Source organism: Saimiri boliviensis, chromosome 5 (genome assembly GCF_048565385.1).
Source record: "Saimiri boliviensis isolate mSaiBol1 chromosome 5, mSaiBol1.pri, whole genome shotgun sequence".
NCBI lineage: Eukaryota > Metazoa > Chordata > Mammalia > Primates > Cebidae > Saimiri > Saimiri boliviensis.
This window is the reverse complement of record NC_133453.1, coordinates 14,063,511-14,081,752: the sequence shown is the minus strand read 5'-3', so window position 1 is coordinate 14,081,752 and position 18,242 is coordinate 14,063,511. Positions and strand designations below refer to the sequence as shown.

The 18,242-nt window shown below is 40.2% G+C and overlaps 1 protein-coding gene across 18 annotated transcripts in view; it reads left to right on the top strand.

Moving 5' to 3' along the window:
- Nucleotides 1-4,895: 4,895 nt before the first annotated feature.
- The window catches only part of MFF (mitochondrial fission factor), a 33,123-nt gene continuing 19,776 nt past the window's right edge, over nucleotides 4,896-18,242 (top strand). For 4 of the 18 annotated variants that reach the window (XM_010336230.3, XM_010336228.3, XM_003925459.4 and 1 more), the window contains exons 1-4: nucleotides 4,896-5,076; nucleotides 9,226-9,337; nucleotides 11,144-11,364; nucleotides 12,627-12,796. In XM_010336230.3, coding sequence (XP_010334532.1) covers nucleotides 11,184-11,364; nucleotides 12,627-12,796 — 351 coding nt within the window. In that variant the 5' untranslated portion in view covers nucleotides 4,896-5,076; nucleotides 9,226-9,337; nucleotides 11,144-11,183. The other 14 variants (XM_010336209.2, XM_010336221.2, XM_010336218.2 and 11 more) reach the window with 11 other exon arrangements.

Below are 18,242 nucleotides of genomic sequence, written 5' to 3'. Positions count from 1 at the left end.
CAGGAGGCAAAGGTTGCAGTGAGCCAAGATCATGCCACTACACTCTGGCCTAGGCAAAAGAGTGAGACTCTTGTCTTAAAATATATATATATGTAAAATATGAAATATCAAACTTTCAGGCTGCATTAAATGACAATAAAGATATAATCGAGGGAAGAAATGGAATGAATAGATGGTGATCCTGGGCAATAATTCTAAGAAGACTAAGATAATTCTAAGAAGACCAAGAAAATTGTTGCTCACATAAATACTTTAGAAACACTGTCACTGTCACAGGTGGACCAAAATAATCTAATTTGAAAACACTTTGAGTAAAAAAGTACTAATCCATTTCAATGAACTTACTTTATATATACGTATTCTTTTATTGCACTTTAGGTTCTGGGGTACATGAGCAGAACATGCAGGACTGTCACATAGGTACATACATGGCAATGTGGTTTGCTGCCTCCATCCCCCCATCACCTCTATCTGGCATTTCTCCCCATAGTATCCCTCCCCAACCTCCCTATCCCCTGCTGTCCCTCTCCTAGTCCCTCCCAACAGACCCCAGTGTGTGATGCTCCCCTCCCTGTGTCCATGTGTTCTCACTGAACTTACTTTTACTTCAAGTAAGTCAAAAAATGAATGCTGTGTTTGGGCACATTCTCTTTCTATTTATAAGCTCATTTGGAAAAAAAAATTTTGATTATGCCCTCATGCAGGAGACTGACAAAAAAAGTGATCGCCTCCTTCAATTTGCGCCATAGGCATCTAACTCATCTCACCCTAATCCCAGCTCTGCCTACTAGAAATTAACAGAAAATCAAACACAGAAGAAAAAGTAATTGGTTTTTAATAATCAGGCTAAACATAAATATTTAGATAAATATGATCCTTCCTAGAATTTTGTAGACTCCATGCTTCTTCTAAAAATGCTGAATGCTCAAAACCTCTTTAGAATATTGCTTTGAATTATAATTATATCTTCAATTCCAATTTTTGAGCCAAACAAGAAGCTAGGTCTCATTATTTTATATTGAAGACCTAGAACATGTTTCACATGTTTGGTTCCACAGCATATACTTAGATGAGTGAGACACAAACCCTGGTCGCAAATGTGGAGTTTACAATCTGGTAGGGGAAATCAGACAAAAGCATGGATAACTTTAATACTAGACAGAACATGATTAAGGGACCACAAATACTAGTTCAAAAGTTGGAGGACTCGGGAAAGAATTCATAAAAGAGGGGCTATTTTCAGTATTCCTTTAAGGGGAGTTAGGAGTTCAAGAAGCAAAAGATGGTCAGAATCAGGGTGGCATTCCAGGTAGCAGAATTGGCATAGATGAAGCTAAGTAGTTAGGAATGGATGAGGCAATCTCAGGGAACAATTAACAGTCAAGAATATGTTACATATATTTATATACAGACACAATGGTAAGTAAAGCAGCATGGCAGGAGGTTAAGACCATGTCGGGCCGAGTTTAGAATACCAAGCTGAACTTGTACTTCATTGATTGCCACTAGAGATTCAGTGAAGATTTTGAGCAAAAAAGTGGAATTATTATATAAACAATAACCTGGGAGATCTAATATTTAATATATGGTTCTTGTTAGGCTATTTTATAGTTTCAAACTTTTTTTAAAAAAAATTGCTTTTATGAACATTTGGATTAAAAGATAACTAGAAATCATCAATTTCCTTTGAACCTGGGGCTTCATATTTGAGATGTTGCAATTTGTAAACACAGGTTCTATGTAGACCCAATGTCTAAGATGAATTAGAGCAAGAAAAATATTGGAAATGGGGAGGCCAGTTGAAAGGATAACAGCCCAGATGATGGGTGATCATCTAGCAGTAGGAACAAAAAGGACAGATAAAGCAGAGAGCTGGCACTGAAGAGGGAGCATCTAAAGGATGAAAGATACTAGGAAAAATAAACCATTTTACCAAAAAGACACATGTTCATCACAGCACTATTCACAATAGCAAAGACAGGGAATCAACTAGGTGCCCATCAACAGTGGATTAGATAAAGAAATTGCGGTACATACACTCCATGGAATACTACACAGCCACAAAAAAGAAAGAAATGATGTCCTTTGCAGCAACATGGATGCAGGTGGACCATTATTCTAATTGACTTATCACAGGAGCAGATAACCAAACACCACGTTTTCTCACTTAGAAGTGGGAGCTAAGCGTTGGGTACACATGGACATAAGGATGGCAACAACAGATACTAGAACTACTAGATGTGGGAGAGGGAGATGGGGGCAAAGGCTAAAAAACCACCTAGTGGGTACTATGCTCACTACCTGAGTGACAAGATCATTCACACCCCAAACTCAGCTTCACACAATATACACATGTAACAAACCTGCACATTTACCCCTAAAATCTAAAATAAAAGTGGATTTAAAAAAAACGAAGGATGGTGTGGCTAGGCATGGTGGCTCACACCTATAATCCCAGCACTTTGGGAGGCCAAGGTGGGTGGAGGAGTTTGAGACCAGCCTGGCCAACATGGTGAAACCCCATCTCTACTAAAAATATAATGAGATATAGATAGATAGATATATAGATATTATATACATATATATATATATTTGCTAGGCATGGTGGCAGGTACCTGTTCTCCCAGCTACTCAGAAGGCTGAGGCAGGAGAACTGCTTGAATCCAGGAGGCAGAGGTTGCAGTGAGCTGAGATGTTCATTGCACTCCAGCCTGGGCGGCAAAAGTGAAACTCTATCTCAAAAAAAAAAAAAAAAAAAAAAAAAAAAGGTGTATGTGTCAAGAAATCCCTTATAAGGGGTTTACTGTGAAAATTGGCTCATGCAATTGTGGAGACTGAAACATCCCATGATATGCTATTCCACGATATGCAGCTCCACAAGCAGGAGAACCAGGAAAACCGGTAGCATGGCTGAGTTCAAGTTTGAAGGCCTGAGAATGTGAGGACCACTGGTGCAAGTCCTAGAGTCCAAAGACTAGAGAATCTGGAGGTCTCATGTTCAAGGGCAAGAGATGTATTCCAGCTCCAGAAGAGAGAAAGCAAATTCGCCTTGCCTCTGCTTTTTGTTCCATATGGGCCCTCAGCTGATTGAACGATGCCTGCCCGCATTGGTGAGGGTAGATCTTCCTTACTCAGTCCCCTGATTAAACTATCAATCTCTTCCAGCAACACCCTCACAGACATACCCAGAAATAAAGCTTTATCAGTGATCTTCATACCCTTTAATACAGTCAAGTTGACACCTAAAATTAACCATCACATGGGACTTGGGTGACAGAGAAAGGTAACTTCAGTACTTTGAACCCTAATGACTAGAAAAATAACCCAGCCATTAATTGAAAAAAAGGAATTCAGGAGACGGTATCTGGAGCAAGAAGAGGATTTCATCTTGCTCAAATTCCTACCCACCTGGTCTAGGGAGTCATGCCCTACAATCCATAAATTCTCATCAGATGGGTTTTAACTCTATATATTGCGACTTATTTTCCAATCCGACTCTGGCATAACATTATGAGACAAGAAAGAAAATCAAAATATTTTACCCCAAAACATGTTTTCTGTTTTTGCCATATCTTGAAATGGCCCTGCAAAGCTGTCCTTTGTTGGGGGGAAAATCTGCATCTGTATAGAATCTCTATTAACACAGCTAGATCATTTTCTTCCAGGTCCTGCCAATCCTAAAGATATTACTTAGGAGTCTAGCACCTTTTAAAGATCCGTATAGGAAACATTTGTCAACTATTGTCTCTAAGGGCAGCCACTGTGAGACTTCAAAAGAAACTTGGTCTCCACAATCTTTTATTTCAACCTGAACATTTCTTTTCTGTGCATCCCAGGTCTTCAAATGTCAACCAGAAAATGTTTAAATTTACCTGCATGGAAGCCCCTGCTTTGAGTTGTCCTGCCTTTCTGAACCAAACCAATGTATTTGTTAAATGTCTTTGATTCATGTCTCATCCTCCCTAAAATATATAACACCAAGTTGTTCTCCAACCACCCTGGGCACGTGTTCTCAGGACCTCCTGAGGGCTTTGTCACGGGCCACGGTCACTCATCTCTGGCTCAGAATAAATCTCTTCAAACATTTTACAGAGTTTGACTCTTCTCCTCAACATCAGTTTAATTCTTAGGCCCACCCAAGACCTCAAAAGAGAGGAGGAAATATTTTACTCTCCCTCCACCAGTGTTCAGAAGCCAAAGAATGCAATTCAGAGGGCTTCCCAAATCATTTGGAAGAATGATAACATCTCTAGAGTATCAATTAGATTGTAGAGGAGTACATAAGTCATGTGTACACCTTTAGGTGTTTGTGAAAACCGAGGTATGCAAAATACTTCATTATTTGGTTTCAGTTCGCTCCCAAACTGGCAAGCGTGGTACCGGGAGCTCTGAGCAAGGGCTTCCTGGGGGGAGAGTCTGGGGTTGGGTGGTCAGATGCAGACGGCGCTCTCCCAAAGCTAAAGGACGCTGCCAACGACAGTGAAACCTAGCTTCCCCTTTCTCGGTATTCTCATGGAAGACAAGGTCTGATCATCAGAGGACTTAAGGAGTCATCAAACTGGAATGCATGCAACCACTCGTGGAGCTGATTTACATAGAAGGATCCCTAAGCCTCAAAGCATAGAAATTTTGATGCAGACGGTCCTGAAAAAGTCATTTTAATTGGCTACCGAAGGTTTACCTTGCAAACACCAGGTTCTTAAAGATGACAGAATCTAATCAAGCCGAAGCGTGAATTAAACTTCACGGAAAAAAGCGTTACCTCGGGTCAGTTCGCTTCGCCCACAACAAAGATGTCTGCGCCTCGCTTATCACAGCCCCGCTGCTGTGCGCGGGCCCCACGTCCGCCCTTTTCCGCGTCACGTGACCACGAACCCGCTTCCGCTACGGCTCCCTGAAGGGGCCCGCCCCGGCCTTTCGCGCTTCTGCCCTGGCCCTCTGCGGGCCGCTTCTCCGGTGGGTGCTGTGCCTGGGCGCCTCCGTGCTCTAGGCCAACGGCCTCTGAGAGCGCCCACTCGAGCGCCCCGGGAGTCGGAGGGCGGCGGTCCTCGCCGGGACCCTCCTGTGGGCCCAGGGGTGAGTGCTGACGTCTCCCCGACCCGCGACCCGCTGCCCGAGCTGACTGTCGGGCCTAGCGCCGCCGCAGAGACCCTCCGGCCAACCGAGGGACCCGCGGGGGCCCGGGCCCGCCGGGAGTGTCTCCCGCCGGAGCCGCGTCCCCGGGCCTCTTGCCTTCAGCCCTGCCCTTTCCTCCTCCCCGGGACCTTGCGTCCCCGAGGAGAGCGAGCGAGAGAAGCGCCGTCTTCCGCAGGTGTTTTGGGCTAACCTCTTCACCCTGTGTGGTTCGGCGTTCCGTTTTGTGGTTTAATCCGGACTTTTCCGACTAGAAACTAGGAGTCTGGGAAGCAGCGGGCGTCCCTGCCCTTCTCTGCCAAGGCCCTGACACCTTCCAGTATGACCTTAAACCTGCCCTGTTTAAAAGGAGGTTTTTGTGTTGTGTTGGGGCCGGTTCACGTTGGAAAAGAAGGGCCTTGTCGGAAGCCCGGGTCGTGGCATCACGGGTGGCTGCGGGCCCCCCTGTCCGTCTGTGAGCATCCTTGCTCGCAGGTGTGGCTTGCAGGCAGTTGCTCCTCGGGTTTCTTTCCTGGAGCAGGGAAGCTGCGGTTTCTGAGCTTCTGACCTTTCTCTGCAGGACGTGTGGCATTATTGTAAAAGAAGACCTCTGGCGACGTCCCACAATGTTACAGCAAAGGGCATTCTCAAGGAAAGAGCACCCTTTTAAAAGTGACATGTTTTCATTGCAGATTAAGAATAAAGCTTTCTGGCTCTTCTGCCCAAATATAGAACCATTTGTATTCAGGCCTCTTATCCACCAAGAAACTTAGAATGCTTACGAATGTTTTCTTTCCCTGGGTGAAAAACGTTTTTTCTGCCTCAATTCCGTGGGCTAATGAGATCCCAAAAGAAAAACTCTTAGGAAAATTAGGACGATTTAGTTATACTTAGTAGTCTTTTCCCATGCAATTAAATTGCTTGGGGGGAACCTACTATCTTACGGTTTCAAAGGCCTGTATTTTAGTTCTGCTGTTATTTCCAAAAGGAAATTGTGTTCTTTTCCTTCCTGTCTGATAGAGCTGTCTCCTTTCAGAAGTACAAAGCTTAGTTGTGGCTCTCCTCTCTTCTGGTGTTGAAACTTTTCTGTGGATTCATAGCCTTATTTTAAAGATCATTAATATATAGTTTTCAAAGTTTGCAGTGACTTTTTAAATACCGTTTTTTTGGAAAGAGAACTGGAACAGGATGTGCAGAGAGGCCCATTTATGTGAACTAGATTCACACAGTAGGTGATGAAGAACTGGAGTTGTTTTGTTTTTGTTTTCAGTTAGTAAGTATATAAACATTTGCAACCACAGTCAGTTTGACTAAGGTTGTTTCAGTGACTTCCTAGGCTTTCTGGGTTCCAGTGTTCTAATGTAGAAAATGAGAAAGTTGTGCTAGAACCTACATTGTGTTCCAAAATGGGTACACGTTCCACTAGTGATATGTGACTTGACTCTAGGCTGTATGTGGATGAGGATTTTTTTTGTAATAGGATGTTTTTGCAATCTGTATTTATATATGTACAGCCATGATTTAAGGTAGTGACTAAGAATTTTCTTTTACAGTACAGTTAATTTAAGATTTTTAAAAGTGGGCCAGGCACGGTGGCTCACACCTATAATCCCAGCGCTTTGGGAGGCCAAGGCGGGTGGATCACGAGGTCAAGAGATCGAGACCATCCTGGTCAACATGGCGAAACCCTGTCTCTACTAAAAATACAAAAAAAAAAAGTAGCTGGGCATGGTGGCACATGCCTGTAATCCGAGCTACTCAGGATGCTGAGGCAGGAGAATTGCCTGAACTCAGGAGGCGGAGGTTGCGGTGAGCCGAGATCGCACCATTGCACTCCAGCCTGGGTAACAAGAGCGGAACTTCGTCTCAAAAAAAAAAGATTTTTAAAAGTGGAGTTAAAAAAATTAACTGTAGCTAAAAGTAAATGTACTCTGTGAACATGGGGGAGTGGGGGAAAACCATGGTAAGTTAGTTACTGGTGTTTGGGAACCGCTGAGCTTAGAAAGTAGATATCTGAAATCATCTGTGATTCTAGGAGAGATTTTTGTCTCATTTGTTGTGTTATACAACAGAAGCATGTACTGGTTGCCTACTGGATTCTAAGTTACAAAACTTCTGTAATTAACATAACACTAAATGAGAGGTTTATTTATTGCTAAAAGATATTATCAGAAATGCCACAGCCTAAGGAGGGAGAAAAAAAATTAGATTTTGATTGGTTTTAAGCAGAAAACCCAATAATTGGGATAGTACAGCGTTAAATCTTAGTGGAAAAGTTCCAGTTACTTTTTAAATTTAAGTAGTTCAGCTACAGGAGAATTTGGCTTTTTCCAGAAGTTGGCATTTTAGTGTCCACCTTTATTTTCTAAGTGAATGGTTTTTTTTTTACAAACTCAGAGGTTCAAATAAGAAAAGATGTTGCTGGCCGGGTGCAGTGGCTCACGCCTGTAATCCTAACACTTTGGGAGACCGAGGCAGGTGGATTGCCTGAGCTAAGGAGTTCGAGACCAGCTTGATGAACACAGTAAAACTCCCTCTCTATTTAAAATACAAAAAATTAGCCAGACATGGCGGTGTGCGCCTGTAGTCCCAGCTACTCGGGAGGCTGAGGCAGGAGAATCACTTGAACCTGGGAGGCAGAGGTTGCAGTGAGCTGAGATTAGGCCGCAGTGCTCCAGCCTGGGCAACAAAGCAAGACGTCTCCAAAAAAAAAAAAAAAAAAGTTGTTGCTGTAGAATGAAGTAACGAAGTGTACTAGTGAGACCTACGGGATGTACTAGTAGAAAGTTCATAAGAAGACTGAAATGCAATGAATCAAATGCAGAGAAAGCACATTTCAAGGAGATACTGAGATTCTAGCCACTTTCTTCTCGTTTATTACTATAAAACTTCAATTTATAATGCCCCAAGGCTATAAGATTTTTGAGGTAGCTCTTTTCAATGTTAGTTCTGAATATGAGCTTTAACTATGTTGGAGACACAATTATTAGAAGAGCATCTCATCTAGAATGATGCACAAAAATTGATTATAAAGGTTGCCTATGGGAACCTGGGTGGTTAAGGATAGGACTGGAAGTAGGACACTTCCTTTTCTCTGTATATCTTGTGTATTTTGTACCAAGTACATGCATTACTGGTTCAGAATTTTAACATTTTAAGTGAATGAAAATTTAAACAGGCTGGGCACAGTGGCTCACACCTGTAATCCCAGCACTTTGGGAGACCAAGGCTGGAGGATTTCTTGAGCCTAGGGGTTTGAGACCAGCCGGGGCAACATAGTCAGACCCTGTCTCTACAAAATTACAAAAATTAGCTGGGTGTGGTGGCATATGCCTGTAGTCTCAGCTTTTCAGGAGGCTGAGGTAGGAAGATTACTTGAGCCCCTGAGATCAAGGCTGCAGTGAGCAGTGATTGTTCCATTGCATTCTAGCCTAAGTGACAGGAAAAAAAAAATAATAAATGCTTTTGTTCCTTTTTAACATATGTGTGTATCTATATACGTATATATACCTAAGTATTAGCTTCATTTAAACTTACGTATTTTTCATCTGCCACATTTTTCTAAATACAAATCAGAGGCCGGGCGCGGTGGCTCATGCCTGTAATCCCAACACTTTGGGAGGCCAAGGCAGGTGGATCACGAGGTCAAGAGATCAAGACCATCCTGGTCAACATGGTGAAACCCCGTCTCTACTAAAAATACAAAAAATTAGCTGGGCGTGGTGGCGCGTGCCTGTAATCCCAGCTACTCAGGAGGCTGAGGAAGGAGAATTGCCTGAACCTGGGAGGCGGAGGTTGCGGTGAGCTGAGATTGTGCCATTGCACTCCAGCCTGGGTAACAAGAGCGAAACTCTGTCTCAAAAAAAAAAAGAAATACAAATCAGAGACAATGACAGAGCTAGTCTTTTATGTTGCCTTGCCTAATGAATAGTCATAGGGCCCATCTGTGGGTTAAGATTGGTGGTAAGCTTCATTTTTTTCTTTCTTCTTTTACTGGTCTCTTGATGTCAGCTTGTGCATCTTTGTGACTGTTACCATTTGGAAAATTTCCAACAATGAATCCCTAGTGGGTATCATCTAGTTTCTCAATTAGCCCCTGTTTTTCTTCCCCAGGGACAAAAGTGGCTCTCAATCCAGCACATGCACACTGAAGCAAGTTAAAGGATTTAATATGAAGCACAGAAGCAGATAGTGCCACATAGCGAGCAGTAGTTGGTACACATTTGTGAGTAAAAATTGTCCCTTTGGGCTTATTTTCTTAGTCTTTAAATCATCTGCATGCCAAATCCTTAAAGATCTATGTCCCCAGAGATGTTTTGATAAAGAATGAAAGACATGAGTTAGCAGTCATAATCAAACCAGTTGCCGAGGCTGAGTGTCCGGAGCAACCTCTAAGAGCTCTTCTAGGTATCTGAGTGAGGCGGTGGCTTAGGATGGGGCTATGTCTCCAGCATGGAAAGTCCCCTAGCCATGGTTAAGTCATGTTTGCTGTCTTTAACTTTTACGCCTTTAATTGATATATAATGTCTTTGCTGAAAATTTAGTGTAATTTCCGTTTGAAGTTTACACTAAATTTTGAAGTTTATTTAAAGAAACTATTACACATCAAATTTGTAGGCTACCTCAGTTATATTTAGTTTTTCCCTTTGTTTTCCCTTCATGACTTCTTCATTTGGGCTTAGTCTAAAAACAGGATTTTTCCCCTTTGGAGTATCATTAGAGGAGTTTTATGGCAGTATTTTTTTTTTTCTAATCTGACTTCACATTTGTGTATACATTTGATAGAGCTTCTCTATCCTGTTTGCAAAATCTTAAGACTGACTGTGCTTAAAGCTGTCTTTATGATTCTCAAGGTATAGAAAAATTCTTCTTAGGATAGTTTGGAAAATGGTTTCTCAAATCAAGCCCCAAGTCGTGTTCAAATCCCAAAGCAATTTTAAGTATTTACGTTTATTCATAGTTTTCTTATGAAATGAATTGTTGAAATACTGATTTTTATTCTTTCTTTTTTACAGCTGGAAAAGCAGTGTCCGTGTTATGTACACCTCCAAAAAAAGTTCAGATGTGTAGGGGAATTATTGTGTAAAGTAAACTGAACTGCAGGGTAGCAGTATTTTAATAACTATTGTAGACGTGTATTTACTGTATTAAAATGAGTAAAAGAACAAGCAGTGACACACCACTAGGAAGGTCAGTGAAATTTTATTCAGCTGAGCTGGTATTAGAGGTTTGAGAGACAGTGGCTTTAACGCTTACTGCCGTAGGCTGACCATGCTCTTTTATATTTTTATCATCATTTTGTGTTTGGCAGCAACAGTCTTTCTACTGCATTAAAAAATAACACACGTAAATATGATATTAAGTACAAATTAATAGAGTAAAAGTTTCAATCCCTCCAAAGATGGAATGCAAGCCTTAGAATGTGTTATTACAAATTCTATATTTGGTATTCATTGCATCTCAGTCATTAGGAGAAGTTTTAATTTGTGATGTAATTTTCAGGGAGTTGCATCTTTTTTAGTAAATTCAGAGTTCATTTTATGCATCGTCATTTAAAGGCTTTGAATAACAGGTGCATTTGTCATTTAAAGGTTTTATTTTTTCTTGCATGGCAGCAGTTTCTAATTGTAATTTTTTTAAAGTCCAAGTAGCTTTCCCTCAAATTGATAAGGAAATTTAAATTTTATTTCAGGCATTTTTTAGTTATAAGCAGCATGCATATTTATGCAGAGAAAGAGTGTGTGTTTGTATGTGTATGTACACACTTGTATTATAGTTCTATAATAATTTTAAAATTTTGCTCCTAAGCAATACTCTCAAGGTACAGTTTCAGCTGATAAGCAAGAAGGCATTTTGTTAAGGAAAGCATTTTCTTTCATCATTTATTTTTTCCTTTTTATATGTTCAGCACTTGCAAACGAGAAGTTTCCTTTCGCTCATTCTATAAGGTATTGTCTTCTAACTTCATTACGTAGAGGACACTGATATTATAACACTCAGTGAGCCCTGTCTTTAAATTTTTCTCCCACAGAGTGAGTGGGGCAGCATTTCCTTCTCCCACTGCTGCTGAGATGGCAGAAATTAGTCGAATTCAGTACGAAATGGAATATACTGAAGGCATTAGTCAGCGAATGAGGGTCCCAGAAAAGTTAAAAGTAGCACCGCCAAACGCCGACCTGGAACAAGGATTCCAAGAAGGAGTTCCAAATGCTAGTGTGATAATGCAGGTTCCGGAGAGGATTGTTGTAGCAGGTATTTCACCTTTATTTAGAAGGTTGCCTGTTAAATCTTTGTTTTACATATTTCTATGAAAACTTTGGAGTTTTCTTTAATGTTACTGAGAAAAGGGGTTGGAAAATGCAACTTTACACTTTTGACATTTCTATTCATTATTATAGTCTGAATTTCAAAGTATTTCTTAGTAATTCAACTAATTATTGAAGTTTTACACACATAATATACATATATTTTTAAGTGTATACTTGATGAGTTTCGACAGAAGTGAACACCCATATAACCACCACCACAGTCTGAATACAGACCATTTTTTACTCCACAAGGTTCCCTTGTGCCTCTTTCTCACTCAGTCCCTACCCCTCAACTCTAGGCAACTCATAGTCTCCTTTCTATAGGCACAGACTAGATTTGTCTTTCCTAGAGTTTCATGTAAACGGAATCATAGAGTATATGTTCTTATTTGGCTTCTTTTGTACAGTGTAACGTTTTTGAGAGTATTCTGTTGTTGCATATATCAGTTGTTCATTCAGTTTTATTACTGAGTAATATTTCAGTTTGGATACACCATAATTTATCCATTCATCTTCATTTATTAATTGCTTTTTGTTTGAGGCTGTTAGGATTAAAGCCACTGTGAATACTGAGGTTCAGGTCTTTGTGAGGACATATGTTTTCATATCTTTAGGACTGAAATTGCTGGATCATATACTACAAGTTATTTTCAACTTTCTGAAAAACTGCTAAATTGCTTTCCAAATTTTTGTACCATGTTCCATTCCATCAGTGATGTGTGAGTTTCAGTTGTTCCACATCCTTGCCAACATTTTGTATTGTCAGTCTTTTAAATTGTAGCTGTTTGGGTGTGTAGGGCCATGTTGTGATTTTAATTCTATTTCCCTGATTATTAATAATTTTGAACATATGCTCATGTGCTTTTTGGCTACTTAAATGTATTCGCCGTGAAGTATCTATTCAAATGTTTTGTCAGTTTGAAAAATTGGGTGTTGTAAAAGTTTTATATATTCTGGATACCAGTTTTTAGGTCATATATTGTGTATTGCATAATTTCGTTATCATTTCTGTACCACAGTAATAACTGTTAGTGAAATGTCAATTCTTACATGCTGGAAGCATATTTTGAAAGAAACTAATGCTTATTGGGAGATAATGATTCAAAAGCAGAAGGTAAATACATTTATAACAAAAATCACTGTCTTTTTAAAAAACCTCCGTGCTTTGCTTTTCTCTCTCTCTCTCTCTGTCTTCTTAACTCCTAGGAAATAATGAAGATGTTTCATTTTCAAGACCAGCGGATCTTGACCTTATTCAGTCAACTCCCTTTAAACCCCTGGCACTAAAAACACCACCTCGTGTACTTACACTAAGTGAAAGACCACTAGATTTCCTGGATTTAGAACGACCTGCTACAACCCCTCAAAATGAAGAAGTAAGTAGAATTTTAACAACACCAGAATTTGAAATAATAAAGACAAAGGTAAAAGAGAAGAGTGAAAAGGCTATAAATTATATCCTTAGCAATATGTTACAAAAGCTTTCCAAATAGAACATTACTAATAATTCTGTTTACAAATATGCCAAATAAGTTATTATGCTATTTTTAAAATTTGAAGGTAATGTTTTAGGAAAATATAAATTTCATGGAAAGCATAATTAAGTTCCTGTGGTTTGAAGAACGAGCTTTTCTGGGTAGGTGTTGCTTGTTAAATAATAAGAAAAAGTTTGGAAATTTAGCAATAAAAAGTAAATGTATCACTTTGTTATAAAATCAGTCTAGCAAACAGGGCAAAGAAAGCTTTTTCCTTTGATATTACCCATTCTTGCTTATTTGATTAAAAGTTTCCACTGAGTTAGCTACTATACAGCATCACATTAATATGCCCGTTGACCTAGATGTAGCAGTGTAGACTAACGAGGTGTGAGTGAGTAGCAGAGCTCAAATCCTGCCTCTGCCATTGACTTGCACCTAAGCTTTGAAGCTTCTTTGCTGTGATGATTTCTGGAGTTGCATCTTTTTTCATGCAACTTCTGAACTTACTAACATGTTGCCATGAAGCAAATATAAGACAATGTGCAAACATATGTTTTTATTAAGAATGGTGTTGCTTGTGTCTGGTTTCATTTTTCATGTAGTCCTTTCCAAAGAGGGTAAAGCACCCATACTGTCTAGGGCAATGCAATTTTCTAGGACTAGGTTCTTAGGTTGTAAGATTCTGCTGAGGTAATTAAGGTGATACGCTCATAGTTTGAATAATCTATATATTTGTTGGGTGAAAAGCACTAAATGTGAACATTTACATGACAATAAGGCCCTAAGATATTTGCAGAATTGTATTTCTTAACAAACATTTTTGAACTTTTTTGTTTGAAATACTGTCTGCAGTATAAGAATTAATGAGATTTCTTGCATTCAAAAAGTTTGCTGTCTGTCGAGTTCCAGCAGGACAATGATATGAGAGAGGGAAAGACATCACCACACACAAAATATGTAAAATTCTTTAATAGAAGAGAATAATGAAAGTCACCAAGATGGTTTCACAAAATAAAAGTATCCAGTGTGCTCCCAGTTCAAGGCCAAGCTTTCTAGCTCTCCAAAGTTCCTTGGGAATTATAGCTGTAAAAATAATTGTCTTACATTGAGGATTTTGACAGGAGAGAAATGCTCCTTACCATATCCTTTGGGTTTTGTTTTTCTTTTGATCTTTCTGCTCCTCCTAACTGATTGAAAGCAGCCCAGGCACTTCTCTGAGTGATTATTTTAAGAGTGATTGAAAAAAATTTGCCAGGACTTCCCTCAGTAGACCCAGGCTTTAAGACTATACGGGATTCATTCCTGCATTAATTGTGATATTTAGTCAAATGTGATAGATGCCCAGAGTGTATAACACTGGGGTAAAAAAGTTTGTGTGAGAATTAGACCTAACTTTGAAGGCCTACTTTGCCATTGACTAACCACTTTGGGCAAGTTATTTAACAAATCTAGTGCTTATCTCTGAAATAAAGATAAGAATAATGCCAAGTGCATAAGATTATTATGAGAATTAAATGTAATAATGCATGTAAGGACATGGTCTAATTTGTGTTAAAAGCTCACTATGTATACATGTTATGGTTAGGAAAGAGTTAAAATCTTGTGGCAGGAGCCAGATCCTGAGACGAAAGAGAGGAGTTTCTGCGATTAATACCAGATGCCTATTGAAAGCAAAGATGATGGTTTGGATTTCAAGTTTATAGAAGGGTCCAGTAGCCTTCAACAGGCATTCAGCTGCAATGAGCCAGGGAGAAAGGGGTAAGGGAGCCAGAGTTCTAGTAGCTTAGAGGAATCTACTGAAATAGAAAAGCAGTAATGCCCTGAGTGCTGATAACATTGGTGATTCATTCAGGTGTTACTCAGAATCTGTAAAGTGAGATCCCCAGAACATTTGCTCCATAGTAATCACTCTGCAATGGATGTCAGGGTTTCTCTACCTCAGCACTGTTGGCATTTTGGACTGGAAAATTCCTTGTTGTGGTGAGAGCTATCTTTTTGCACTGTAGAATGTTTACAACATTCGTGATCTCTCTCTACAAGATGCCATTACCATCTTCCAAGTCATGATATCCAAAAATGTCTATAATAGTGAAAAGTGGAAACAACTAATATATTCATCAGCTGATGAATGAATAAGCAAAACATGATCTGGTCATATAGTAACTCTTATTCAGCCATAAAAAAATGAGGTACTGGCCAGGTGCAGTGGCTCACACCTGTAATCCCAGCACTTTGGGAGGCTGAGGCAGGCGGATCACTTGAGGTCAGGTGTTCGAGACCAGCCTGGCCAACATTGTGAGACCCTGTGTCTACTAAAAAATAGAAAAATTAGCTGGGCATGGTGGTGTGCACGCCTGTAGTTCCAGCTACTCCAGAGGATGAGGCAGGAGAACCACTTGAACCTGGGAGGTGCAGGTGGCAGTGAGCCAAGATTACGCCACTGTACTCCAGCCTGGGTGACAGAGCCAGACTCCATCTCCAAAAAATAATAATAATAAGGTACTGACACATGCCACAACATGGATGAACCTTGAAAACCTGTAAAGTTTAAGAAATCAGCAAAGGTCATATATTGCATTTTTCTACTTACCTGAAATATCCAGAATAGCAAATGAATGAAGACAGGATACATATCAGTGGTGAGCATGGGTTTAGAGGAGAGGGGAATTGAGAGTGACTGCTTAATTGGTATGGGGTTTCCTTTTGAGCTGATGAAAATGCTCTGGAACTAGATAGTGGTAATGATTACACAACATTGTGATTGTACTATATGCCACTGAATTATACACTTCAAAATGGTTGAAATTGTGTATGTTATGTGTGTTTTACCACAATAAAAAAAAAATATCTCCAGACATTGCCAAATGTTCTCTACAGGGCAAGATCACCCCTTGCTGAGAACCATTGACCTATCTCAAGAAAGGAGACTACCATGAGAAGCCTTATAAGGAAGCCTATAATATTGTTGTCTGCAAGCCTGATTGATACAAGGGATAAATTTGTAGAAAGCAATTGTACTTGAGTTTTTAAACTGGCTTAAAGAATCCGGGTGAGCCCTTGAGGAGGGCTTAAAATATAACATAAATAATCCCTTAGCTCAAAGAGGGTTTAAAAACCTCTCTCTGGAAGAGAGGAAGCTGACAAACCCTTTCAATATGCCTCATCTCCACCAATATTTGGAAATCAGTTCTACAGTAAGACCATTGCTTGGTGATTCTCTTTATAGGGAACTAAAAACTATGCAATAAACCATGTGATCTGGGCATGAAATACAAAATGCCCAAGTCATGAGAGTTTTCAGTGTTCTTACAGTAGCCTGGGCAGTGTGAATGAGGAGAAAGAAGCTGTGACACTGACACTTCTACCTCTTCTCAAAAAGGAATCCAAACTGGAGCAAGTGGGGAAAGATCTTCCAGAGAACAAGAAGAAAGAACGGTAAAGAAAGAGCTGGAAAATGCCGCCTGTTAGATTTGACACAGCCTCGAACAGTGTGACCGGGTCAAAGATGTGGACTCTGCCGTTATATCCTGTCAATCAAGGCATGGTGTGCTTTGAAAAAATAATCTACAATAAATCCTAAGAGCTTCATGAGAAGTTCATTGAAGTTAGAAGAGAAAACAGACTGACTAAAGATAGAGTAAAAGCTTTTTCCCAAATTGACATCTGTTACTTCAAAGAGAAGTACGAGAATACCATTCATTTCTATAGTAAATCTTTGAAGAACACTGAACCCCAGATATATACAAGAATTGTCCATAGTTACGAATTAATCTGGAAGGAGCAACATCAGTTGGTGTACGTAAACCCTGACCTGATTTTGGAAGAGAAGAGTAAAGGCAATGAGTGGTTTCAGAAATGGAACTATCTCCAAGCCATGCCAGCTTTATACAGAAGCCATCAAATGGCATCCACAGGATGCCAGATTCTACAGCAGTTAGGTACAGAGTGTACAGCCAGAGCTCGAGGAGTAGAAGAAATAATATCCAACTAGAACCACCCTTAACACAGATTAATACTTGGAAAGCCACAACCTTAGAATCTGAAGGATAACACAAAAGCCACGGATGTCTAGCAGAAGGCCCCAGACCTGTAATTCTACCTTATAGAAGTAGCAGATGGTTGTTAGTACCCAGTTCAATTGACATGGCAATGCTAAGGGTGTGAAGCAAAAAACCATAGCTATATGATATATCCTAAAACAAATGCAAAAGGACTCCCAGGGACTCAGTGAATATTTAAAAGTCTCCTGCGAGAGCTTAGAAAATCAAGAACTTCGTGAATATGGATCTGATCATAGTTTGGTGATGGTTCATTGAGCTCTTTTTCCTTCCTCTTCACTTGTGGAAGGAGGAGCTGGGACTGCAATGAGCAGATTGGAGCAAAAGTCTGGAGAGACAAGGAAAAGCTGAATTGTATATGTAGATGCGCATTCATGCATGCAAAATTCAGAGATGTGCACTTGCATTCGTGGTACAACTACTGTTTGAAGGTCCTCTTAGCACAAGCATGGTGTCTTCATTCCTGGCAAATTGGGCCATGTGTCCTTCCCAAAACCCACAGTTACTGGCTTAACTGTTCTCCCCGTGATTCATGATTTTACATTTTGGACAGTGACCATTTTGGGGAGGGAAGATTTCTACCCCAGTTGTTCAGTCTACATTGTTAATTTGTACCTTTTCCCCTTCTGCAATAAAAGCCCCACAGAAAATGGGGTTAAGTATAGAGGAAAAGCACTAAGGCTCTTAGCAGATTCCCGAGAGGTGGGTTTTGAACAGATTGAGAGAATCAGCCATCAAAAAACCTAGAAGACATTTACTTGCCCAGGAATTTATGAATAATCAAATTTAACTTGGAGTATAAGCATATTAAAGGAGAATTGAATGCATGCGTGCAACATATGTCTAGTGCTGCGTGTTATATAACTAGACACAGAAGACCCTATGACCCAACTTCCAGGAAGCTGCTTGAACCTAGGAAACTATTTCTCAGCCTCAGGGATGAACAAAAGTAAGTGCTTAATCAATGAAGGATGATTCTGAAAGACATTTTAACATTTTGCATTGAGGCTAGGCATGGTGTATCATGCCTGTAATCCCAGCACTTTGGGAGGCCAAAGTAGATGGATCTCTTGAGGTCAAGAGTTCAAGACCACCCTGGCCAACATGGTGAAACCCTGCCTCTACCAAAAAACACAAAAATTAGCCAGGTATGGTGGCGCATACCTGTAATCTCAGCTACTCAGTCGGCTAAGGCGGGAGAATTGCTTGAACCCAGGAGGTAGAGGTTACAGTGAGCCAAGATCGTGCCACTGCACTCCATCCTGGGCAACAGAGTGAGACCCTAT